The following is a 25,860-nucleotide window of genomic DNA, read 5'->3' on the forward strand; positions in this document are numbered from 1 at the left end:
CTGCTACCAAAGGTTGCATGAAAGTAAAGAAAATTCGATAAAGGAAAATGATAAAGATAAGTAAAGACCTTTTTTTTTGGATTGATTGAGCTTATTTACAATGCCTTTTTTTTTTTTTTTTTTTAATATTACAATGAACTAAGAAATCTACATTAACCTTGTTTGCCATGTACTTGACCCTCTAACTCACATATTACATCATACAAAATCATCGCCAACACTAGTAATAATATAGATAACTACCTCATCAGCAAGGTGACAACCCAAAATTGCTTGGTCAACTAAGTTAACTAGCTTCCATATGAACCTACCATGTCCTCCATGACCCCATTCTCAAGGGTCTGAACCTTCATGCATGTACCAAACTTAGACAGATAATATCCTCTGCACAGTGCCCATGCGACTAAGTTGAGAGCGAAAGTCCAATGTTGCGGCTAACCGTAGGCCCCTGTCGGTCGGTCTACCTATTCTCACCCCTAGATAAGGATAAATTGTATAAGTTACAATTTATTTTATTTTTTAAAAAATAGTGACAATATTTTATCGTAGTAGCAACCAACATATATCAGTACGATCAATGTGCTTAAAAATGATATCTAGAAAAAGAGAAATAGTGATTTTATTATACCTTACAACAAATCACAAGAACAATATATCTTTCAAGCCCTGTGTTGCACTCTTCCAAATTCCAGTTTGAAAGGGTGGAAAGAATTTCTTGCATGGTTGTTTTGGACCCAGTTTTTCTTTCTTATCATTGCACTGAGCTGACCTTTCATTTGCTATAGATTGCAATGTCATTTCCAACTCTAATTCCATTTGTTTAATGAAATCAAAATATTCTGTATCATATATTGGACAGACTCCACACCCTCTTATCATATTATTCTCCCTCTTTTTCCAAGTATTTCCACTTTGAGCAAAGAACTCAAATGAAACCTTTGGAATATAACTGGCCATGAGTTCATCCATGTTTTCCTTTTCAGGTTTACTGTTTTGCAGGCAACACAATTCATCATACCACATAAAAATATGGTCAGAAAAAAACTCAGAGGAATGTATGCTAGTCCATGTATCCATGCTTCCAAGGGAGACCTTTTCGCCATTACCAGTTTCCAAGTAACAATCACATCCAATGAAATTTTTATCGTCTGATGGTAGCTGACCAGCAACGACGCAGAAGATGAAACCAACAAACTTAGATTTTGGAGCAGAAGAGAAATCAACAGTCACTGAAGCCTCTGTTGTTCTGTACATCAACCACTCTGGAACTTTACTTCCTGGGTAGATCACATCAACTGGACCATCAAGAAATTTGCTTCCTAATGTTGAGAGATGATTATATGCCAATTTCTTCATGTTTACTTGAGCATTTACTTCAATAGCCCTGAGTGAAAGTTCATCCAAGTTAACACAGTTCTGGAATTGTGTGTGTAACTTATATGCTTGTAGTTGTAGTAGATCAGAAGCATTCCAATTGAACATTACAGTCTCTAAAGACGAACAATCAGTAGCATATAACTCTTTTAGTGATGGCGGAAGCTCTGGCATATTTTGAAGCCTCCTGCAGCCCTTTACGTCAAGCTTTTCCAGCTTAGAAAGATGCTTGATGCTTGCAGGAAATCTCTCAATATCAGTTTCTTTTAGTAACAACTCCCGCAACGATGATAGCAAGCTGATGTTGTCTGGAATTTCGGATAAGTTACGACATTCTTCCAGCTTTAATGTTTCTAAAGAAGCTAAACCGCTAAGTAGGATATGAAGATTTGACGCATCAAGTTGTGTGCATCCATGAACATAAAGAGCTCGAAGTGATCTCAGGTCGATAACTTCGTTTGGAAGCTTGTTTAGGCTCTTGCAGAAATCAAGAGTCAATGTTTCGAGATTTTTGAGACTACCAATTGATGAGGGCAATTCATTGATAGCTGTTGAAGATAAAGCTAAGTCTTTCATATTATCAGATGTCACTGAAAAATCTTCGAGTCTTGAGCAACCACTGAGGAAGAGATCGCGAAGGGATCGTAAATGGGTATCACTTCGAAGACTGGTAAGCGCTTTGCAGTAAAATAGGTTCAGTCGCACAAGCTTGTTGAGACGTAAAATTGAAGGATGAACATTAAGCAAACTTTTGCAACCAAAGAGTTCTATTTCTTCAAGATTTGAGGCCTTTGAAAAATCAGGGAGGTCTAGCAGATATTTGGAATAACTGAGGTCAATTTTCTTTAAATGCTGAATATTCTGTGACAGATAAAAGAGAGACATCACATGAGTAAAAATCCTGTAAATACAGAATCACATGTTTCTGGAATTTTAATTACAACAAAAACTATATCTTATACATGGTGTGTGTGTGTGTATATATATATATATATATATATATATCAATACCTGGATCCCATCCCAAAGTTTTTCCACTCGGCTCCAAGTCAATTTTAGCTCAACAAGATTTTCTGCACAAAAAGACTGAGGCAAGGATTTCAAAGGGTAACTAACCCATTGAAAAAGCAGTAGGTCATTTGGTAAAGATTCAAGACCCTGAGGAAGATACAGGATTTTCTCATCGCCATAATGTTGGGTAAATTTAAGAAATTTTAACTGCTGCATCCTACCAAAGACTTGAGGACTTAAGTGCAGCTCATCAAATTTTGAGACGTTCAGAGTTATGCTTTTAATGGCTTTAGTTCCCTGGAAAGATAACAAGATAAAGTAATATAGAATGTGAAATATTGTTCAAGACAAGAATTCTTGCACAGAAGAGATATAATTTTTTAAATGATTGATTTGTAAGATATATTTGAGAACAATTATTAGTCTTTACTTACCGTGTTATTTGTCAATACTTGATGAACATCATTAGGATCCCATAACCTGCTGCGTTTCCCAGGGTCTTCAACACATTCTTCTCGAACAATCTCCCAACCCATTTCTTGTATCAAATCATGCATGGATACAATTGATCTTCCAGAGCCCTTGGCTTCAATTATAAGGGCTTTATCTTTAAGGACTCTTAATCCGATAATTGTTGAGAAACCACAGGCATCAAGCAGAGCTATTATCTGTTGCACTTCATATCCCTTCAAAAGACATGCAATATACAAAAATATGTTCTTCTCTTCTCGATCAAGTCTATCATAACTCAATCTCAATACATTCTGAATTTTTGCATGAGGCATTTTCTTCAGTTTCTGCAATTGACTCTCCCATTCTATTTTGCTTTTACCATAAAGAAAAGAACCTAAAACTTTCAAAGCTAATGGATTTCCATTAGCATAATGAATAACCCTTCTTGATAGCTCAATCCACTCCATGTCAAGACAGCCATGTTCAAAGGCATTCATGATGAAAAGTTTAATAGCATCATCAGACTGCAATGCCTTGGCCTCATATGTACAATTGACTCTTTTACCGAGCACTTGCTTATCTCTGGTTGTTACGATGATTCTACTACCAGATCCAAACCAATCAAGTCCTCCAACTAAATTCTCTAAGTGCTCTAAATCATTGATATCATCCAGAACAAGAAGAACCTTTTTACGAGCCAACCTTCTCTTAACATAAGGGGGAACTCCAATAGGTGTACCAATATGTAGATCATTTTCCTTTAGCAATATAGAAAGAATTTTATTCTTCAGATAAATCATTCCATGCTTCTCTGATTCTTCTGTTATGTTTGCCATAAAGCAACTTCCTTCATATTCAAAACAAAGACGGTTATACACTGCAGCTGCGAGAGTTGTCTTCCCAATACCGCCCATGCCCCAAATGCCAATGACAAGAACATCTGCAGTTGAATCTAAGCATAACAATGACTCCAAATCTGCAATCCTTTCTTCAATTCCAACAAGATCTGTTAACTCACTTTGGTACATCAGATTCAACTTGGATGACAAACATTTGACAATTTCTTCTATAAGCTCAACTTCATCCCTATATGACAAGAAAAAAGATAATGTTTATCATGTTTAATGCCGTTATTAGTAATTTTAACAGCTGGCCGTACAACACAGGTAACTTTATTTCATCATACATAAAAAGGACAAACTTTAGTTGGAAACCATCATGCCCATATTCGGTTTTATCACTTGAATATGCATTAAATTTCAAAATGATTTAGAAACTAAATTTTGTATGTAATTCTATTCGAAAGTGATATATTATGTGTTTTAAATATAAAGTAACATATAACTTAAACTATAGTGCTGTAAATATAACTATTTTGTAACAAAAGCATAAATCACCAGAAAGTCAAGCGCGTGAGAATCAAAGAACTTGAAATTGCAAATACATAAATTATCAAAGATCAGAAAACAAAAACAACACCAAGAAATTTAACTTAGCTCGAATTAGAGCAATGTTCTCTAATCTACATCCACGGCAACCAATATTATTGATTATCAATATCTCTTTGGAGGGTATTGGGTCTTTTCCCTATTCTAACTCCTAACAACTAGGTCCTGGGTCTTTTCCCTCATCTCTCAATGAAACAAACATTACTTTGACCCCTAAGATTGATATCCTCAATCTATGACAGATTACCGGCCTATTTCATTATGTAACGTGCTCTATAAAATTGTGGCAGTGAAAGTTATGACCATCGTCACAAATGTGTGTCTGAGGAGAAGACTGCTTTCATTGAAGGAAGATGTTAGAACAACAACTAGTAATAGAAGATTAAGGAAAACACAAACCGCAAACAATAGAACATGATCATTTTTTTATGCAGTTCTGCCAATTGTGCCTACCTCTGCGACTATGGTCCAGATTACAACAATACTCGTGAACCGTACTGTGGAGGCTATCTCCCCCCGCAACCCCAGTCACCCCCCACAACAAACAGCTGGGCCTAACTCATGTCTGAGCCAAACATAAGGGCAAAGGCGGAGGGAGCTTCACAACGTTGCGCTAGCTCAGCTCCCCTGCCCCTTGCCTCTCTTCTGTATCTATATATGAATCATACTCAACATAAGATATATTCATGACAATGCTATGATTTCAATTGAGACGATTCACCACATGAAAGGTAAAAAAGAGTGGGGAGGAATGGGGAGGCAACCCTTAAATTTGATATCAGTAAGGCATATGACCGATAACCTACTTGAGTTGGCCTGGTGATATTGACTTGAGACCTGGGAGTGTGCTCCTCCTCGAGGTCTCAAGTTCGATTCCCGTCGGTGCTAGTTTGAGTGGGCTAATTTAACTTCTTCAAAAAAAAAAAAGAGGCATATGATCGAGTTGAATCACTATTCCATACTTGTAAACTTTGTGCAGAAGGTCTTTCTTCTATTATTCACCATACTACTACTACTAGATGTGGTGACACTCATGGCATAAAAGTCATACATAAATCTTAAAAGTAAAGTGTGTGTGTGTGTGTGTGATATGCGAAGAAGATGAAGAATCTGAGTTCCATACCTTCCATGCTAGATATTTTCTATGTGGCTTGGCTTCTTCATTTCAGTCTTCTCTTATGAATAAGAAGGTGAGAACCCTTTGTTTATTATTAGCTCTAAATATATGGGTCCCGGCAAGACGGCAGCAATTCAATCATGGACATGTGGAGGGAGCTTCTTATTCTTAATTATGTTTAATGAAAAATGTTATTAACTTTGGTCGAGTATTTTGATTATCTTATTCATTGTACTTTGATGTATGTTTAGTATCGGTGAATTTACCGATGAAGGTTGACTTAGTTGATAAAGAGTTAACTTACTCGACATTTTGTGGTTCCAACCTCCGTTATTAACGTGACGATCTCTTTTGAGATTTGTCATGACTCTGGTGAGTGTCCGGAACCCAACTCATCTAAACTTTTTTTAATCGTGATTCGTGAATTTCTCAAAACCATGGTGAGTCAACATAATTTTACAAACTCCTCCATCAATTCACTTTTGCAAAATCAATGGGAGGGAAAAATATGGTTATTCAGATTTAAATCTGAGATTCTTCATAAATTACTTTCACCTTCAAACCATTAGATTGGAAAAAGACAACTATTAATTAATAGATCAAATGTATATTGTTGTAGTTATAGCATATCAAATCATGGACTTGTTAAAATAACAAACCTTAAAGCGCTATATCTCCAATGATAGACCAAGACATTATATCTCCAACAAAACTTTAAGCACTGAGTTTATGAATCACATTTTTTACGTCTTTCATTTAGATCAATCTTTTGCTTTCGGCCTAACCACTTATTGCTAAAATTCCAATGTCCTACACTTCATTATGCATAGATCCAATCGTGTGTAGCTCATTGGTATATGTTAAGAGGTTGAATGAGTCCTAAGAAAAGAATTCAAGGGTTCCATCTTAGTGCTAACAAACTCTCCTTTCCTAGCAAACTAACCAATAATATTTGTTTATAAAAAAAATATAAAAGCTTGTTCCATTACTATAAAAGGTTGAAATGTAACCAAGGTCTAAGTGGTAAAAGACTTGGACCCCTTAAACATATGATAGGGGTTCGATTTTTGGCTCATGGGTATGGAAAAATTTCGGTTGAGGGGAGAGAACTCACTTTGTGTACCCTACAGATTCTTCGACAGAGATTAGTCATCATTAAACGGTGGTGAAAACTACGTAACATCATGATAACCAACAAAAATAAAGGTTGAAATGTAAGTTTAAAAAAAGTCTAGTAAGCATAACTCAATTGGTCGAGACATGGTGTGTATTGATTAATATGCAAGGGACTGAAGCTCGAACCCTGAATTATCCACTTATTTACCCTATGAGGTATATTTCTAGCCATTAATAAACAATAGAAGGAAAATATCGAACAAGAGATATTAGCAAAAGGAGTTACCCATATTTTGATGAATGAAATCCAGAAAGATTAGCAGCTATAGTCAAAGCAGATCCCCAATTTCGAACCTTGGCTAAGCTTCCTTTATTTTTTTCATGTTTAGCTAATGAATCACCATAAGTCCCTTTTTGATGCCTCACATCCGTTGGATTAACATTGTAGAAAACAGGGATCACAACTTGTTTATTTCTAGCCATACATTCAACAATTTTAACAAGCTCTTCCAAGCACCACTTTGAAGAAGCATAGTCTTTGGAAAATATTATCAAAGACATGAGTGATCCTTCAATGGCTTTGACAAGTGCTTTTGATATTTCATCTCCTCCTTCAAGTCTATCATCTACATAGGCATCAACTTGCTTCTGCCTCAGTTCCTTTCTCAAATGGCTGAGAAAACCATGACGTATGTCTGTGCCTCTAAAGCTTATGAATACATCATATTTTACTGGAGGAACATGAGAAGAAGATGATGATGCCATTCAATAGTCTACTATGCAAAATATGAGATAAGCTAATAAAAGAGAATTAAGGGAAAATAAATAGTTTTAACTATAATAAATATGATAATTAAATCAAAACTAATAGTCTTATTAGTCCTACCAATATCAAACTTCACCAGTCTAGATGAATGGTGTTTCAGCTAGAGGAATAAATGTGTATATACATGATAAAAAGAGTGATATACACGAGTATTCTTTAATTTGATGCAACAATTGGTTTAAGACCCACAAAAATGAAATATGGAAAAGAAAATGTATTGGTTTCTGAGAATTGAGATGCTGTCTCAACTCAATGCAACTTCTGTTCTGGGAAGTGTTAGTTAGATCTGTGTGTGTAAAGATTTGTTCTGGAGTCAATAACAGCCCCACCACCAAGCAAGGTGTGGACTATGGACTTAGTGTTACAAGTCTTCTCTCCTGTCATGTCATGGACCTGAGCTTAAATTTAGACTTATAAAAAAATACTGTAAATATTAAATTATACTACAACAAATCTATTATCTATCTCCATCAAATTCACTTATGTATTATTGAATTAAGATTTTAAAAGACTTTTTAAAAATAAAAAAGTCTCGTGGTATTAAATTAAGATTTTTATAGAATATAAATAAATTTTATGGTATTTAATTAAGACGTTTAAGATTTTTTATGGATAACGAAATTTTGATATCCAAATGAGATTTTCTAACTTATAAAATGTTGTATTCAAAAGTATGAAGATTTTAATAGATTTTTTTGTTGAATGGATTTTGTAAGAGTTCTTAATTAAAAATATACATAACATGTTCATTCTACAATCTCACAAAAAATATTGAGACTTTTCGAGATTTCATAATTTTTTTAGCTCATTCATTGCATTTTTTGTCTCGTACCACACTCGAGTCATGCTTATTTTTATTATTCATAAACCCTCTTTATTATTACTCCTTGTTCACCATACATTTTACCTTTTTATGTTGTTGTTCACCGTACATTTTGAAAAATTAAATCAAATAAAAGCAACCATCTTAAATTTGAGAAAAAAATTGTATACAAGGATAATGATCTATTCTTATCTCATGGTTTTGACTAAAGCTTTTGACAAGCTTTAGTGTGATCAAAACACAATCGTAAAAGAATTCATTAAAATTAGTATTACAAAGACATAGTAAATAAGTGTGATGCAGGTAATAAGGCGTTCATGACTATCAAAATTGACTTAGAAAAAGCTTATGATCTTCTTAATTGGAACTTTGTGGAGGAGTGTCTCAAGGAGTGTAAGTTTCCCTCTAAGCTTATCAATATCATACACCACTGTATATCTACTCCGTCTTATAAAATAATGTGGAATGGCGACAAAAGTGAAAGTTTTTATCCATCTAGAGGTATTAGACAAGGGGATCCTCTGTCCCCTTATTTATTTGTCATTTGCATGGAAAGGCTCTCCCACATTATAGCTGATCAGGTGGAAGCTGATTACTGGAAACCTATGCGTGCTGGCAGGTATGGTCCCCCGATTTCTCATTTACTTTTTGCTGATGATCTTCTTCTTTTTGCAGAAGCCTCCATTGAACAGGCTCATTGTGTTTTACATTGCCTTGATATGTTCTGCCAATCTTCTGGGCAAAAAATTAATAGAGAAAAAACTCAGGTGTATTTTTCCAAGAATGTTGACAACCATCTTCGGGAAGATATTATTCAACATACAGGGTTTAATCAGGTTAACAGTTTGGGTAAATATCTTGGGGCGAATATAACACCAGGTAGAACTTCTAGAGGTCATTTCAATCATATTATCAACAAAATTCAAAACAAGTTAAGTGGTTGGAAGCAACAATGTCTAAGCTTAGCAGGTAGAATCACCCTTTCTAAATTTGTCATCAGCTCCATTCCTTACTATCACATGCAGTATGCTAAGATCCCAAAAACCATATGTGATGAGATTGAAAAAATTCAAAGAGGTTTTGTGTGGGGAGACTCAAATCAGGGGCGTAAAGCTCATTTGGTGAGTTGGGATGTTTGTTGTCTTCCTAAGATGAATGGTGGTCTTGGTTTTAAGCGGCCTCATCATATGAATGAGGCTTTCCTTATGAAGATGTTATGGAATCTTATCAAGCAACCAGATAAGCTCTGGTGTAGAGTTCTTTACAGTAAGTACGGTAGAAATAATGATCTTAATAACAATATTAGCTCCCAACCTTATGACTCTCCCCTGTGGAAAGCGATTGTAGGAATTTGGGATGATTTTAAGCGTCATGTTATTTGGCAAATTGGAGATGGAAGAAGTACTAACTTTTGGCTCGATAAGTGGATCTCGAATAATACTTCTCTCTTCTCCTCTTCTACTCAATCTTATGTGGATACTACTATTTCAGTTAGGGATGCTATTAATACTTCTGGTGTCTGGGACCTAAATTTTTTAATGGATAACTTGCATGTGGACATTGTTAACCAGATTTTAGCCCTCCCAACCCCTTCTGATTTTGATGGCCCAGATACTATAGGATGGGGAGGAACTAACACTCTCAAGTTTACTGTCCAAAGTGCTTACAATTTGCAGCAAGAGAACCCCTTTGCTGTAGGAGGTGATTGGAAGACCTTATGGAATTGGAAGGGTCCCCATCGTATCCAAACCTTTATTTGGTTGGCCGCTCATGGAAGGATCCTTACCAATTATCGTCGTAGCAAGTGGGGGGTTGGTATCTCCCCTACTTGTCCTTGTTGTGCGAGAGAGGATGAAACAGTCATTCATGTCCTTCGTGATTGTGTGCACTCTACTCAGGTATGGCTCAGACTTATCCCACATAATTACATAACTAATTTCTTCTCTTTTGATTGCAGGGAGTGGGTTTTTAACAACCTTAATAAAAAAGGGATTGGAGATAATCCTGCTACTTGGCAGACTACTTTCATGACAACATGTTGGTATTTATGGAATTGGCGAAACAAATCTATTTTTGAAATAGGATTTCAAAGACCAAGCAATCCAACACTGGTGATTCAAAAGTTTACTAGAGAGATAGAAGACAATACGAAGTTGGTGCATAAAAGTTCGCATCAAAAGGAAACTATATACATCGGTTGGATGCGACCTCCGTTTGGTTGGGTTAAGCTTAATTGTGATGGTGCCTGGAAGGGATCTGGTACTCTTGCAGGGTGTGGAGGGCTTCTTCGAGACTCTGATGGCAGATGGATCAAAGGCTACTTCAAGAAGATTGGAATGTGTGATGCTTTTCATGCTGAAATGTGGGGCATGTACCTTGGTTTGGACATGGCGTGGAGGGAGAATACCACTCATCTTATAGTGGAGAGTGACTCAAAGATTTTGGTCGACATGATTACTGAAAATTGCAATTTTAGTGGAACTACTCCTACTTTGGTCAGGCGTATTCGACAACTTTTGAGTTTGAGTTGGACTGTCAAAATTACCCATACTTGGCGGGAAGGCAACAAAAGTGCAGATTGGCTTGCTAATTTCAGCATTTCGACGGATTTTCTAGATTTTCATATTCTGGAGACTCCTCCTAGTGAGCTTCAGAGTCTTTTGTTTGATGATATTTCCGGAGCTTGCATGCCTAGGAACGTCCGTTTAATTTCTTAGTTTTCTTTCCTTTGGGCTCTGAGAGCCCTCTTTTGTACCAAAAAAAAAAAAAAAAATAAGTGTGATGCAAGATATATTAAAATTTACATTACGACAATGGTCAATTATGTTTAAAATATATAAACTATTAAAATACTAGATTGAATTAAACTAATAAGTATTATTAGAAAAATAGAATGTCAACAGATTTGATATGTTTGGAGTGTTTTCACAAAAGTTCATCATAAATTATCAAATAATATCCAGTTTTGTTGATACGTTGTGATTTTAATTTAGATTTGAACTACTTATCTTTAGTCATGTTAAAGTCCTTCGTAGAAGATGACTGTTTAATATACACTTTAAAATTATTCACTTGATGGATAAAAGTCGATCGAGAGTTGCGATCCAATCAAATTTACACACAGAAACAACCAATCAGAATTATGATATGATTGGGAGTGAAGTCGATGTGCCTATTGAGCAACTAAATTCTCTTTTTTGAAATATGTTGAAAAGTGTCCCAAAAAAGTGGCGAAAATTACTCTTCTCGTTTATGAAATTGCTCATTCACTATATCAGCGGCAATTAATTGTCGCTGACACTTTTAAGATCGGTTGAATAGACTTAAAAAGGAGAAATGATATTTGAACGTCCATTTTGTGACAACTTTTTCTCTCATACTCACATTATTTTTTACTTTATCTCTCTATTGCTTTGATCTTCGTGCAAATATCCACTTTTTCTTTGTAAATTATGATTGTCACGTAAGTTGTCGATCAAATGGTTGTTAAAATAACACTCCTCCTTAAAAAATGATTGAACCAATTTAAAAAAATGTCAAACATAATTAAAAATGTCGCTATAGTGAATGAACAATTTTACAAGTGAAAAGAGTAATTTTGAAAAGTGGCATCATGAAAATGGGAAGGCCTGGCCAGGGTTTGTGCTAGGTCCAAGTCCAACTAATCTCACACCATAGTAGGGACCCCCACCTCCACTCCTATAAAAATTCATTCTCTAATATCTTTTCGTTCTTTCCATTTCCCTCCTCCTTTGCCCAGTTTTCTTCTCCATTTCCTTCATCATGTCCGATCACTCCGCCGATCTTCCTGCTGCCGCCGCCGGTAATTTCACTTTCTCCGTTTCTCATTCTTTTCATCACTTCAATTTATTTAACCCTAGTAACTTTATCAACTACTATTTTACCTAAAATATTAATTCAAAATCATTGTCATTTGATTGAAACCTAAAAACTTAGGTCTAAATTATACTGTTTCCTTTTTCTTGTAGCTCTTAGTGCTGAAGATCGTGCCGGTCTCGTCAATGCACTCAAAGTAAGTTTTTAACTCATATCATGCTGAATTTATCTCAGTAATCAGAATTTTGGAATCAATTGTTTCTTAATCAACCACGATGATTGCAAAACTATAGTGTTATTATGATGGATATATTAGTTTTGTGAATTTGTAATGTGTTTTTTATTGTTACTTTTGTGGAATTGTTTGTGAAATGTTTGCTGTTTATGTAGGATAAGCTTCAGCTCTTGGCTGGGGACCGCGTGGATGTCATGGAAACACTTTCGCCCAATGTCAAGCAACGCGTCGAGGTTCTGAAAGTTTTGCAGGTTCGATAATCGTCCTGCTATCTATTGGTGTCTCATGTTAGCGTGTTTTAGTGTGTGTGGCTGCTTGTGATAGTTGTGATTAAATTCTTTTGTCATGGATACAAATATCTGGGGATTGTTTAGTTTTTTTTTTTTTTATTTAAAAAATTATAATCTTGACTTTAATCTACTCGTGCTAGGAATATACTTATTTCCTTGTGTTCTAGTATAATGACTAGCACTGACACTTCTAATTGAAGGTGTGTCCTATGTCTGACACACATGCATCACTGTGTCAGTGTCTGACACTAATACATGTGATTACATTCAGTTAATTTAATTTCTCAAATTATTACGGTGTCGAAGTGGTAGTGCCAGTGTCGTTCCCAATGTCCTTGTCAATGCTTCATTGAGTAGCACATATATTTAATTTCTATTTGTTATGGAAAGTATACTTGCTTGTAGCTTTGTACTAGAAGTTTCATTTTTACATTAGCAGGGGAAGAAATGAAAATATGATTTGGTTTTTCAACTTGCAGAGCGAACATGATGAATTGGAGAGTAAGTATTTAGAGGAGCGAGCTCAGTTGGAAGCTAAATACCAGAAGCTTTATGAACCACTTTACACAAAGGTGTGTGTGTTACTAGTTGGTTATGATATAGGGCCTGTTTGGATTGCCTTATTTGAGCTTATCTATTGGCATACGTTTCGTGACACTGTTTGGGAGAACTTATGACAATTTCACAGCTTTTTTCAGCTTATTTTCATAAGTTCTCCAATATAACTTACAAAATAGCTTAATATACAAAAACAATTTAACTTTATTTTATCTTTTTCTATGAAAATAGCTTATGTAAACTTATGCATAAGCGCCTATCATGATAAGCGCTTGTGCTATAAGTTGTTTGTCCAAACAGGCCTGCAGTGTCTAATTTTCTGATGGAATCACTTCCTGTTTCACTACGGTTACAATTTTTTATTATTTGTTGTTTGTTTATGGTTATAGAGGTACGAGATTGTCAATGGTGTTATTGACGTTGAAGGAATTACAAACGAAGCAGGACAGGGAGAAGAAAGCAAAGCTGCTGAAGGTAAGTTATTTTAGTCTTGTTCAACAGTGTAGGCTTTAGCCATATACATTCTCCTTTGATACTATTCTGGATCTTTCGTATAATTCAGAGAAAGGAGTCCCTAGCTTTTGGCTAACTGCAATGAAGACTAATGAAATATTGGGTGAAGAGGTAATGCAATTTATGTATATCTATTGTATTGCTACCATCTGTTAATTATTTCATATAATTATCCATGCCATTTTCTGTGATAGATCACTGAACGTGATGAGGAGGCTCTCAAGTATCTCAAAGATATCAAGTGGAGTAAACTTGACAATCCTAAGGGTTTCAAGCTGGAGTTTTATTTTGATTCTAATCCTTATTTCCAAAATTCCGTGCTAACAAAAACATATCACATGATTGAAGATGATGACCCTATATTAGAGAAATCAATAGGGTAAGCAATATCTTTTAATTTCTTAGGGTTTATTTTCATATTTCTGTTTGCTGTATATGTTAAATTTTGCTTGAACATTGTAGAACGGAAATTGAGTGGCACCCAGGAAAGTGCTTGACACAAAAGGTTATGAAGAAGAAGCCAAAGAAAGGATCAAAAAATGCCAAACCAATCATAAAAACAGAAAAATGTGATAGTTTCTTCAACATTTTCAACCCTCCCCACATTCCCGAGGATGATGACGAAATTGATGACGATGTTGTACGTCTCTAATTTATATCTATCTGATAAAAGTTGTAAAATGATTGTTATATTGACCATTGCCTCTGTTTCTTGCATGGATAGGTTGAAGAGCTTCAGAATTTGATGGAACATGATTATGATATTGGGTAAGTCACTAGTGAATACTTGAGTGATAAATCTTATTCTTTTGATGTGAATGGTGAAGCCATGATTATGATATTGATATCCGTTAGTCTTAATGGCATTCTGTTCTAGTGAATTTACTCTGTTTTTATTAGGATTAGGAATAGGCTTCTGTTATTCTACTCTATTACTTGTTTGATGGATTTGCATTTTTTATTTATTTAGTTTCCACTCAAAAGTATTAGTTGAAAGGTTGTTTGACACATGTTGAGCGCAAAACTGCTTATAGGGCATGGATTTTTAATTCAAGTCATTGATGCTATAATTGCTTTGTGTGCCATGCTTGTGATCAAGTGGAACAGTTTAGAAGAACTAATATTAACTTAAGGAAAAAAAATTGGAACACGTTTAGAAGAATTAATATTAACTTAAGGAAAAAAAAAAGGGCATTTGCGGAATCTGGTGATCATAGATGTCATCGGAAGGAAGACAATTCATGCTCTTTTTCCTACTACTATTTTGTTTTTTGAGGTGTATTTGTGTTGGTGTGCGTTTGCAGTTCTACAATCCGAGACAAAATTATTCCTCATGCTGTGTCATGGTTCACGGGAGAGGCTGGAGAGAGTGATTTTGACGATATAGAAGTAGATGAAGATGATGAAGACGGAGATGAAGAGGATGATGATGATGATGATGATGATGATGACGATGAAGAGGATGAGGATGATGAGGAGGAAGATGAAGGGAAGGGGAAGAGCAAGAGCAAGGTAGGGATACAGATTCCTTAATTCGGCATAATCTGCTGCATTCTCAAATCCGATTACTGATTGTGGATTCTGTTCTTTCTTGTCTTAAATATCTGCTAAACTATGGGTAACTGGTGTGCTTACTATATGATGTTTTGCGTTTTAACTGCAGAGGGGTAGCAAGGCCAAACCTGGTAAAGATCAGTCGACTGAGCGCCCTGCTGATTGCAAGCAGCAGTAGTGTTTAGTTGTGTGCAACATTCCGGGATATATGATTTTTTTGTCAGTGGTATAATTACTGTTAGAGTCTGGGTTATTTTTTATCATAAGCTGCAGTTTTACATTACTATGGTGAGGTCTTCTCTTTCTGTCTTTCTTTTTGTTAATATTTTCGTTCTCTGCTTGGGATTCTTGGGTTTCTTTCTGTTGCCCATTGATATTGATTTTATTTCTCATTTTTTTATTGGGTTTTAAAAGGAAGTGATGCGGATCTGTGTCATTGTTTAAATTTATCGTGTATTATATTAATCTGTTGTACAGATCTGCTTCCATTGCTATGATTATTCTATCAGTCTTTGTACTAATATCAAATTCTGCGATCGGCTGACGAGTATTGCAATTGGTTGAAATTTATTTTTGTTTCCCCAAAGATAAACAATTTGGGATAGCGGCTGTAATCAGCAATCACCCGAGACATGATATTACTGTGTCTGTGATATGAGCTAATAGTTGATGAAATATCTGCAACGTTGAGCAAGTTAGAGATACACATGATAAGACATTACAAATAATGCAAACAAAGTTCTTCATCGGTTCCTTATACTTGATTCTTAATACATAGGTAACAACAATAGAGCGCTATAAACATTGTATAGACATTACAGTTAAACTTTTCAAAGTCCATATCATTAAGTTCATAAACCAAGTCTCGAGTCATTGCTCTGCAAAATTGGTTTAGCTTTAGCTTTTTTGTTTTATTTGTTAGAAATATGTCTGGTTTAAATTTCGGAGGGTTAAAAGTGGTGCTAGAGGTTGTAGAATTGATTTTATCATGTTTTGATAATTTAAGGAAATTTTCTTTTATAATTGATTCTACTTTAAGCTAGAATTTAGAATTTTTTATTTCTACAATTGATTTTGGTCTTAAATTTATTGTTATGTTCACGTTTACATATATGCATCCAAATATAATATTTTTCATTCAACTCATTTTTAATTCAAAATCAATTTTACATAATCAATTTGCATAAAATCAATTTTTATTACCAAAATGCACGACAATTTTTATCACCGCATAATCAAACATATATCATTTTATTTTTTTGATAAACATTGTGATTAGCTAATATCACTCAATTCTATATCACCCCAATATTATCCCTTATCATTGTTGTCAGCTCAAAGGAAAGCCTTAGAAGTACTTTGAAGTTTGAACCTTCCAAGATGAGGGTGTTGGTCAGTTCAAGCTAAAAGTACTTGAGAAGCATGAATTTGTACTTTTTGACAACATTTTCACTTTTTATTTCTAAAACTCACTCCCTCATTTCCTTTTTAAGTGTCGTTTTAGAATACTAACATCAAAATAGCGAAGTGTATTTTTGCATATTTTCTTCCTATCATACCCTCATTTTAATCCACCAATATATTCCTATTATTTTGCACACTTTCTCACTCTAATAAATTTAATATGTTATTTTCTCTCGTAACAAACATTTGTTAGTTACTATTTTTTCTTCAACAAATTCCTATTTTATTTTTCGCTCACATTTGTTCTTTTACTTTACACTTGAAATTTTTAACAATTATTACTCATCTGATTTATAAAATTTTAATTATTCATAAAACCATTGTTATAGGTAACAAAGTTTTGTTTAAATTTTAAGATAACAAGAAACAAACAAACAAAGTTTTGTTTAAATTTTCAAATATATAACATTAATTAGTTTATTAAAAAAAATAAGAGTAATTGACAAAAGGTATAATTGACAAATTTTACTCTTAAAATTACCAAAACGACACTTAAATAAAAACGAAAATCTGCACTGGATTGACACTTAAAAAAGCAACGGAGCGAGTATACTGATTTTAAATCGCTGATAAGGATAGGATATGGAAAACAAACTTGAAAGAACGTATTTTCAGCAACAATGAAAATACCGTTTTTTCGTCATTCTTTTAAATAGTGTTTTAAAATTTTAAAAATTTCTGAAAATGCTAGTTTGTCATAGAAGATTGTAAAGGAAATTTGTGAAGAATAGATTGGGTCTATATTTTTTTTTTTTTTTATGTTTATTAGTTGAAAGTTGTTGAATATGAAAACACGTATGAGGTCACCATATGTGGGAAACGAAAATATTAACTCTTAATGGCATATGAAATGAGAAAGAAATATGGAAGTTACCAAAGTTTTAATGTCCATGTTACAAATAGATCCTTAAATATTGATCATTTATAAAATCTTATTATTCCAACTCTTAAAAATGTTCTTAAGACTCTCATTAGTATTTTTTATTGTTTATTTGTTCCCACAAACAAATGTATCCTTCGCATAAAACAATAAGTAAATAGAATGTATAGTCCTGATATATTTTTTCTTTTACATTTTTCACTCTCATATCCTTTCACATTTTTTTCATTATGATCTCTTTCTTTTCATACAACATATCACATTTCTTACCTAGTCTATCTGTCGATCTCTTTTTAAACATCACACATGAGAGAATATTAAAATTTGAGAGTGAGACAATAAATAAATGATAAAAATAAGTTGACAAGCTTCTTGACCATGTTTATTATTGTTCACAAAAGGGATCTTTTTTCTTACAATTCTTATCAAATCAAATGTTGTAAATAAAATGAAACTTTGTATACTTCAATGAAACTTGAGGTACCAATAAAAGAACATTATGTCTATCATTTTTCTTTAATTAGTATTAGTATCACTACTTCTTAGGTTTAGTTGATTTTTGCTTTCTTCATGCTCCAAGCATTCAATCTTGTGATCTTGACTGCAGAATTTCCATTATTGAAAGCATATAACAAAGCCTTATCATGGATTGCTAATGTAGGATAAACTCTAGCTGTGATGCAGGCCCTTCCTTCTCCACCAAAACTCTCCACCACTGAATGGTCAATCTGTCAATACAAGAAACTCACATTAATTAGCTAACCAAAGAGACAAAAACGACGAAATATAGATAACTCTTGTATTTGGCTGACAAATGAAGATTGAACGACCCATATTTTGATTTAATCAGATCAATTTAAAACACATGTCATCGGGTCTTCATTTTAAGTTTGCAATTTTTGTTGAAATCTATTTCCATATCTTGACCATCTACATCCATATAAAGCTAGCAAATTTTGGTGGGTCATAGCAAATGATCCAAAGAAATCAATCAACTATTTATTTTTGGGTTAAATATATTTTTAGTTCCTATAAATATACAAACTTTTTGTTTTAGTCCCTCTAAAAATTTTCTTCAACTTTTAGTCCCTTAAAATTTTTTCATCTTTACTTTTGATCCCTCTTTAAAAATAGGGACCAAAAGTAGTGATTGAAAATTTTATAAGGACTAAAAGTTGAAGGAAAATATTAGAGGGACTAAAACGAAAAGTTGATATATTTATAGGGACTAAAAACATATTTAACTCTTTATTTTTTAACATAGTTTTTTTTATCAACACTTGTTGGTTTTATAATAGGAGTGTGATCGAAATTTAAGTAAAATCTAGTTAGTAATTTTTTACCAATTATTGTTTTTATGGTTCCATAAATTAGTAAAATTAAAATTTCAACTTACCAAAGTTCTTAGTGACAGCTTTTCATGAAGTGGGTCAACATCCACAAAAGTCCCATATGTGGTCATATCATTCTCTTTATTCAAAGATGACCTATCAAAATATTAAAAGATAAACACATTAGATTAAGACATCTTAAGTTTGTTTTGAAATTATTGATACATAAGGAAAGAGATTAAACCTGCTTTGGTCACTGCACATGAGAACCAAATTCTTATGTTGATATCTGAATATTCTAAAAAACACTGCTGTGTACTCTTGCAAGCCTTTAGAAGCAAACACATGCAGACCAAATGGTCCAACACCACCTTTTACTGATGCACCCTTTTGACTACACAAAATTTGAGGATCTATCCATTTGTCCAATAATTCGGCCTTTCCAAAATCTTTCACTTCAAATGAAATTTCAACATCAGCCTGTGGAAAAAAATATATAATTGATTAATATATATATATGATCAAATCATGCTTGTTTCATCTATTATATTATATTAATTAACTAAATTTATCACTTTAGTCTGTTATAAAACATCGACACACGTTCGGACATACGAGATACAATACTAATATTAACACGTCAATATTGGTAATAAGTTGATATAATGAAACCATATTGACATGTAAAAACTATTTACCTGTACTGAATTAACACCAGTAATTGGAATCAATTCACCTCCCTTGATCACCTTGGTTGGCCAATTGACTGGGTTCATACGTAGATTTTCAAGTTCTTTCACTGGCCATTGCACCAACTGTTTCCCTGATTTATGAAGCCAGATAACCCTTGGAATAGTCTGCAAATTCATTTGAGAAAATTCAACACACTATTTTGAATAAACCATGTACTAGTATATAACAATTCAAATTAACTTAATTAGTCTAACTTGAGTTATATATAACTAAAGTCTAACTTGCATTAAAAAAAAAAACAAATAAAAAAATTGAAGTAGCCCTAAAACTTACATGGATTCCAGACCATCCTTTCTTGACATCATCAACAACACTTGAAGATTCATTAGCCCAACCCAACAAGATCCTTCTATTCTTCCCATCATCAAAAAATGTTTTTGATGCATAATATTTCCCATAATCATATCTCAACACATTTTGATTATTCTCAAAGCCATTATCTGGAACAAAGACATCCTTAACAGTATCATAAGTCCCAATCAAATAGTGATCATGTTTTGTGTCATCCAAACTAACCTTAAGCACATGTCTAACATCATCACCATTCACAGATGTATCAAGACCAATGGTTAATGGATTCTTATTTAATACTGGAAAAAAATCAGGACACTCCCACATTCCTGTTCCTTCAGCTGAATGTAAAGGATGTTTGGCTTCAAACCAATCAACAAAATTTTTACTTTTGTACATAATTGCAATTCCCTTTCTATGTACTTTGCTTCCAATTAATACCCTCCAATAACCATCTTTTCCTAGCCAAGAAGTAGTTGGGTCCCTAAATGAACTTGCATTAATTTTGTTAGCAACAGTAGGTTCCATCAATGGATTTTTTGGTGATTTTTTCCATTCTCTAAGTAATGGGTCAGACATATTTTTGGGTATGGCTATGTTTTGAACTTGATGATTATTTGGATCAATTCCTGTGTATAAAATTGCTGGTTTGCCACCTGGAAGTATTGTTGCTGAGCCTGACCAACAACCTTTTATATCTGACGGTTGAGATGGGTGGATTGCATGATCCAATGGTGTCCAATTCACAAGATCCTTTGATGCTGAATGGGCCCACACAATATTTCCCCAAACAGCACCTTTTGGATTGTATTGGTAGAACAGATGATAAAGTCCTCCATATCTCATTGGTCCTACAAAAACAAAAATTCACTTTAATATAAAAGGACATTGCTAACTTTTTTCATCCAAAAAGTGTAGAAAAGGACCAAAAAAACAAAACATATCTACTTGTAATTTGTATAACTATAAGTGTATGTATGTGAATATATATATATATATATATGAAAATTGCCAAATGGTTCAATGATTTGAAAACAAATATTTTTAGAAATTTAATTATAATTTTTTAGTTTAGACGCCTAACTAAAATTCCTTAAATAGTCTAGGGACAATTGCTTAATTTTAAATCTATTTTATCTATAAATATGAATGCTTTTAATCTGTAAATAGACAAAAATGGAAAAGAAACTTCTTAATCAAACACTCATTTTCTCTCATGATTTTTGTCCCTACTATACAAAATCAGGATGTTAGATTTGACCATTCCAATCATTTTAAATATATAATAGAGGTTTGCTAAAAAAAACTATATAATATAGATAAATTCCTCTATAGCATTGATATTTAACAAATGGGTAATTGAAGTGGTATAAAAAAATTGGGAGTGTTTGAAGGAAACTATTTGTGTTTGTGTGTAAAATTCAAGAGAAGAGGATTAAACTAACCATTGGGGTCTGCATGTACATTTCAGCATAACATGTCAAAGGACAAAAACAAGCAAAGTAGAAATTAGTTAGAGATAAATAATTAAAATATTTAGCACAAGGGGTAAGAAAGAAAGTATATAAATAAAGAGTGTATGTGAAATGTAAAAATATACCGTTGATCCAATTCTTGAGAGGTTGGAAGTGATAGGCAGTTCTATAAGGTTGATCATGATGTGAGGAATAAGAAGATGAACTCTCAAGAGTTCGGTAAACATGGTGGGTAGCTTCAATGGGAATAACATAATTGCCATAAATAAGAGAGAAGAGAGCTATCAATAAAATTGGAGAGATAGCCATTGTAGTTTAATTGAATGAATGAAGTTGGGTGGTGAAAGCTTTGTGCTATTCTATCTCTATTTATAGATTCAAAATATATCTACTATTTGGTTCAAAATGTCATCAATCTTGACTTTTCTATTTATAAAATAAACACAAGGCAACTAAAATATTGTAAACAATTGGATTTACAATATCTTATGTACCATGCATTTTATTATTTGAAATTATGATAAAATGATACTGCTTGCTGCATGTGGATTTCGCAAATGGAAAAAGACACAACACAAGTCCAAGTCCAAGATGTGATTAATTTTTCAATTGATTAACAATTTTTTAGAAATAAAAAATCAAAGATCTTGTGACAAAGAAACATCCACGTATGTTGATTCTCAATTCTTAGCTGTCAGATTTATGTCAAAAGGTCAACTATATAGTGATACTATTTAATTGAAACTATTTAATTCGTTGTCCATGGATTTCATAGAGTCAATAAAATACAATGATACCATTATTTTATTTTTCTTTCATGGTGATTTTTCTACGGTTGTGTGCAACTTGCTCACGTTTATGTTTATGTTTATGTATCAATATATTTCTAAATTTCAACTTTTTTATATAAAACTTGACCGGCCGGTAATGTATTTATGATCACATAACAAATCATATATCCAAAACAAGTGGAATTTTACTTTTGAGAAAGAGAAATCCCATGTGACTGGAGTTAAATACTAAATAATATATTGTAATGCATATGTGGTGTCATATATTAAAAGAAAAAAGAGACCAACAAATCAAATATATAAAAATAAGATAAGTCAAAAGTGTTGTGATATATTTATTTTGACGTGGTGACAATGTGAATATTGGATATACATACATATATGCGGCTGCTGACTAAGAAGCACGGGAAACAAGTGAAAGGAGTATGAACTATATATGGAATCCACATGTAGTACAGGAGCTGCTTAGAAACATATATATATTACAGTAATAATATATAACTGTTGTTACTAATGACACATTCTAGGGCATGAACAGATGTAGCTTCTTGACTGCTTAATCAGATATCATTTTCCTTTTTTTTATTACTGATGGTGCTTAATTACTTCTAAAAGATTTGTTTAAACTATGGTTAATTCTATTACAATGTCCAACTCAGGATATATGTTTTGTTCTTATCTAAAACAAATCCAAAATAGACATGCATGCAGATTGTGTGTGTCCACATTTTTTCAACTTCTTTTTTGATCCATATAAGATATTGCTTTTCTATAAGGTCAATCAATGCATATCCATTTACAGGAGATAAAGTTTTATGACTTTCTCGTGAGTGTATTAGACAACATTTTGTGAGCTGATGAAACTTCAAAATTACTTATAGTGAAGAGAATTTTAATTGATTTGGTTGAACTAACATTTTATATTTGTCCTTTTCTATCTCTAAGGATCAAGATGAATTTACTTCTTTCTTCTTATTTTTGACCAAACTTATTACGTTAGGAATTTTCCAACCAAAACAAAATAAGTATATATTACCCTTTTTTTCGAAGTAAAGTATATATTACCCTAAGCATTGAAATATGACGCAAACATGTGGGTACCAATTTAAACACGTTTCAATTTTGACTTGAAGAATTTGTTTTAATTGGTGACATTTTAGATTCAAATTTTTTTCTTATTTTCAAGGTCAGGATTAAGAATAAAGATGTTGATACCCTTGTCTGTTTTCAGTAAATTATACAGTAGTATCTGTTTTTTTTAAGGAAAGTGCTAACAAGTGTCATTAAGAAAAAATGAAATGACACATTGAAAGTTTGAAAAGTGACTTTTTTACATAAAATTTGTAAATCATTTTCATTTTTGAATTCTTAACAAGTGCCTAAGGACACTAGTTAGCAATACCTTTTTTTTTTTTTAAATAAACGAAATGACAATTGTTCACTTGAGAGCTCAAAGATAGATGGAGTATGAGTTCGAATCTCAATTATGATGTCTGACCTAATAATTTCAACATTTTTACCAATTTGTGAACAATTATAACTAAGTTTATTATAAACAAATCTTAAAGTGTAACTTGCTATATCACACCGACTAAAAAATTAATAGGTGTAAGCTAATAAATTTTATAGTAGTTTGCTAACTTACATCTAGTCATATTTTAATTGATTTAAATTAGCAAGTTTTATTTCTTTTGACGGATAAATTAGCAAGTTATAACTAAAAATTTGTGAAATAATATTATTGAACGTAAACTTGATCTTATATGACTCATCGTGTCTCCCTCAAAAAAAAAAAAAAAAAGACCCATCGTGTCAAAAATAAATAAAATTAACAAACTTGACCCACCATGGACAGAAATGGATACCAATTATTCAACATAGATAGAGAAGATTTGTAACGTTGGCTTATAGTGACTTTGGTGAAGCCTTTATAGAATTCTACATATTGTTAAGAAGGAACCATCAAATTCGTCCTTAAATTTTTACGGGTCGGTCAAATTCATCCCTTAATTATGCGAAAATCAACTTAGTCTATGAATTTGTCAGACGTCCATCAAAAAGGTCCCTCCGTCCAAGTGTTCCGTTAGTCATGCTGATATGTCGCCCTGCATGCTGTGTTGTCTTGTACACGTGACAAGAAGGAAGTCACGTGTTCACTTTTCAGTTTAATTTTTTCTGCTTTTCCCATTTTGCCCATGCATTACCCATACTTCCTTCCTCACATTTCTCTCAGAAACATAAAAAAACGTCCTTGACTCTTCTCTTTCTTGCTAAAACTTTCTCCATTCTCACCTCTCCAAAACCATCATCATCTTCAACGATTCTCACGTTTTTGAAGTTGTTGTGTTCGGTTGTGGTTAAAGGTAACACCTTTCCTCTAATTTATCAAGTTTCTGTGTTCGTATTTACCATTTTTTTGTCCATTTTTTTGTTTTTTCGTTTTAAGTTTTTATCATTTTGTTTATTTTGTTTATGTGATCGTTGATGTTTGTCTTGTTCTTTGTTTGTGTTTGTTGCGTTTTTGTTTTGATTAGAGTTTTAGGGTTTTGGATTAAGACTTAAAAATTTAAATTTTTTTCTGGTTGGTTTCTAAAATTGATGAACATTTAAGTTTGTAATGAAGGAAATTATAGGTTGAATAAAACAGTTTCAATGATCAATTTGATATCTGATTAAACAATTCAGGGACTTATTTGATGATTTTTTAATATAGCGTACGGATCTATTTGATAGATAGAGAAACAATTCAAGGACTAATTTGATGGTAATATTATAACAGAAATGTTACATTCCTCAATCATCTTCAACCTCTTTTCATTAGAACTTTACCATAGGCCAAGCATATAATGGCCTTCTTGGGTTTTTTGAAGTATCGGATTTTCTAACAACACAAATTCTAGAACACCAACATTCAAGCACTCGCAACACCATTAAACTTAGAGCTCAAAGATGAAGCTCGACTTTCATAACTGTTTTTTCCCATATTCCCAACCCCCATGATTTCTGATTCAATTTCAATAGTTTTGCTTCAAGAAATTTTGAGGATTTTGGCTTTCAAATTTAATACGAAAAAATTAGGGTTTGAAGTTTTTTAAATTGGGGAAGAACTGGACCATTTATAATTGGAGGATATTTTGGTGATTTTAGAGTGTAAATTGCAGATTGTGTAATTAGGGTTTCAATGTTATACAATTGGGGAAGAAAGAGTCGTTAGGGAAGAAAAGAGCCGTTTGGGAAGAAAGTCAAAACATTTTCTACAAATCAATCAATTTAGTCCGTCAAAATGTTTGTTATCATCGGCCAAATTAGTCCCTGCCTACGTGGCGTCTGACATGTGAGAGGTTAACGGCCACATCAGCCTCGTTAACGCTCCGTTTGAACAAAAGGACTAACTTGATTGAAATTTAACAAATTTATGGATTAAATTGATATTTCGCATAATTAAGGGACGAATTTGACCGACCCGTAAAAATTCAGGGACGAAGTTGATGATTCACTCTATTGTTAATGCATGATGGTTAGTCTCATCTCCCTTTTGTAATTGGATGCGTTTTTAAACACTGATGTGGAGAGAATTTTTGTGTTGAGCTTCAAATGGATTAGTATATTCCCTCAAAAAAAATAAAATGGATTAGTATATAGTTCTTATTAGTTGATGGTTTGGAAGTTGTTTGTCCACATTTGTTAACTAAAGAAATCAATGGACAAAGAGAGTTTTTT

General features: G+C 33.2%; 3 protein-coding genes across 5 annotated transcripts; 1 reads left to right on the forward strand and 2 right to left on the reverse strand.

Annotated features, from left to right (window-relative positions):
* Positions 1 to 105: 105 nt before the first annotated feature.
* Positions 106 to 7,683, reverse strand: LOC11436343 (disease resistance-like protein DSC1). Of its 3 annotated transcripts, XM_013610024.3 has the most exons (6): positions 7,406 to 7,682; positions 6,806 to 7,250; positions 2,820 to 3,924; positions 2,386 to 2,682; positions 629 to 2,235; positions 106 to 476 (listed from the first exon to the last, which is right to left on the reverse strand). In XM_013610024.3, the coding sequence occupies exons 2-5, from the start codon at positions 7,078 to 7,080 to the stop codon at positions 640 to 642; spliced, it is 3,273 nt and encodes a 1,090-aa protein (XP_013465478.1). In that variant the 5' UTR covers positions 7,081 to 7,250; positions 7,406 to 7,682; the 3' UTR covers positions 106 to 476; positions 629 to 639. The 3 variants fall into 3 exon arrangements, with proteins under 3 accessions (XP_013465478.1, XP_024632591.1, XP_013465479.1); XM_024776823.2 differs by having other exon boundaries at positions 6,806 to 7,683; XM_013610025.3 differs by lacking the exons at positions 6,806 to 7,250; positions 7,406 to 7,682 and adding an exon at positions 5,410 to 6,784.
* A 4,118-nt stretch (positions 7,684 to 11,801) lies between these two features.
* LOC11441978 (nucleosome assembly protein 1;4) lies at positions 11,802 to 15,699 on the forward strand. The gene is made up of 11 exons (XM_003597544.3): positions 11,802 to 11,991; positions 12,158 to 12,201; positions 12,396 to 12,491; positions 13,010 to 13,102; positions 13,478 to 13,562; positions 13,651 to 13,712; positions 13,796 to 13,980; positions 14,064 to 14,241; positions 14,326 to 14,369; positions 14,906 to 15,113; positions 15,265 to 15,699. The coding sequence occupies exons 1-11, from the start codon at positions 11,952 to 11,954 to the stop codon at positions 15,331 to 15,333; spliced, it is 1,104 nt and encodes a 367-aa protein (XP_003597592.1). The 5' UTR covers positions 11,802 to 11,951; the 3' UTR covers positions 15,334 to 15,699.
* Positions 15,700 to 17,846: 2,147 nt separating this feature from the next.
* On the reverse strand, positions 17,847 to 21,702 carry LOC11441979 (beta-fructofuranosidase, cell wall isozyme). The gene is made up of 7 exons (XM_024776824.2): positions 21,475 to 21,702; positions 21,320 to 21,328; positions 19,857 to 20,725; positions 19,529 to 19,687; positions 19,075 to 19,310; positions 18,896 to 18,986; positions 17,847 to 18,227 (listed from the first exon to the last, which is right to left on the reverse strand). The coding sequence occupies exons 1-7, from the start codon at positions 21,656 to 21,658 to the stop codon at positions 18,048 to 18,050; spliced, it is 1,728 nt and encodes a 575-aa protein (XP_024632592.1). The 5' UTR covers positions 21,659 to 21,702; the 3' UTR covers positions 17,847 to 18,047.
* Positions 21,703 to 25,860: the final 4,158 nt, after the last annotated feature.

Source organism: Medicago truncatula, chromosome 2, assembly GCF_003473485.1.
Source record: "Medicago truncatula cultivar Jemalong A17 chromosome 2, MtrunA17r5.0-ANR, whole genome shotgun sequence".
NCBI lineage: Eukaryota > Viridiplantae > Streptophyta > Magnoliopsida > Fabales > Fabaceae > Medicago > Medicago truncatula.

Excerpts from the sequence above, each read along its gene's own strand:
- LOC11441979 (XM_024776824.2), bottom strand. The coding sequence starts at position 21,658 with ATGGCTATCTCTCCAATTTTATTGATAGCTCTCTTCTCTCTTATTTAT. Across the intron at positions 19,688-19,856 it reads AAGGATGGTCTGGAATCCAT|ACTATTCCAAGGGTTATCTG; the intron begins GTAAGTTTTAGG and ends ATGAATTTGCAG. Across the intron at positions 18,228-18,895 it reads AGCTGTCACTAAGAACTTTG|ATTGACCATTCAGTGGTGGA; the intron begins GTAAGTTGAAAT and ends TTGTATTGACAG.
- LOC11436343 (XM_024776823.2), bottom strand. The coding sequence starts at position 7,284 with ATGGCATCATCATCTTCTTCTCATGTTCCTCCAGTAAAATATGATGTA. Across the intron at positions 2,683-2,819 it reads AAGTATTGACAAATAACACG|GGAACTAAAGCCATTAAAAG; the intron begins GTAAGTAAAGAC and ends TTATCTTTCCAG. Across the intron at positions 2,236-2,385 it reads AACTTTGGGATGGGATCCAG|AATATTCAGCATTTAAAGAA; the intron begins GTATTGATATAT and ends TATCTGTCACAG.
- LOC11441978 (XM_003597544.3), top strand. The coding sequence starts at position 11,952 with ATGTCCGATCACTCCGCCGATCTTCCTGCTGCCGCCGCCG. Across the intron at positions 12,202-12,395 it reads GTCTCGTCAATGCACTCAAA|GATAAGCTTCAGCTCTTGGC; the intron begins GTAAGTTTTTAA and ends CTGTTTATGTAG. Across the intron at positions 13,981-14,063 it reads ATATTAGAGAAATCAATAGG|AACGGAAATTGAGTGGCACC; the intron begins GTAAGCAATATC and ends TGAACATTGTAG.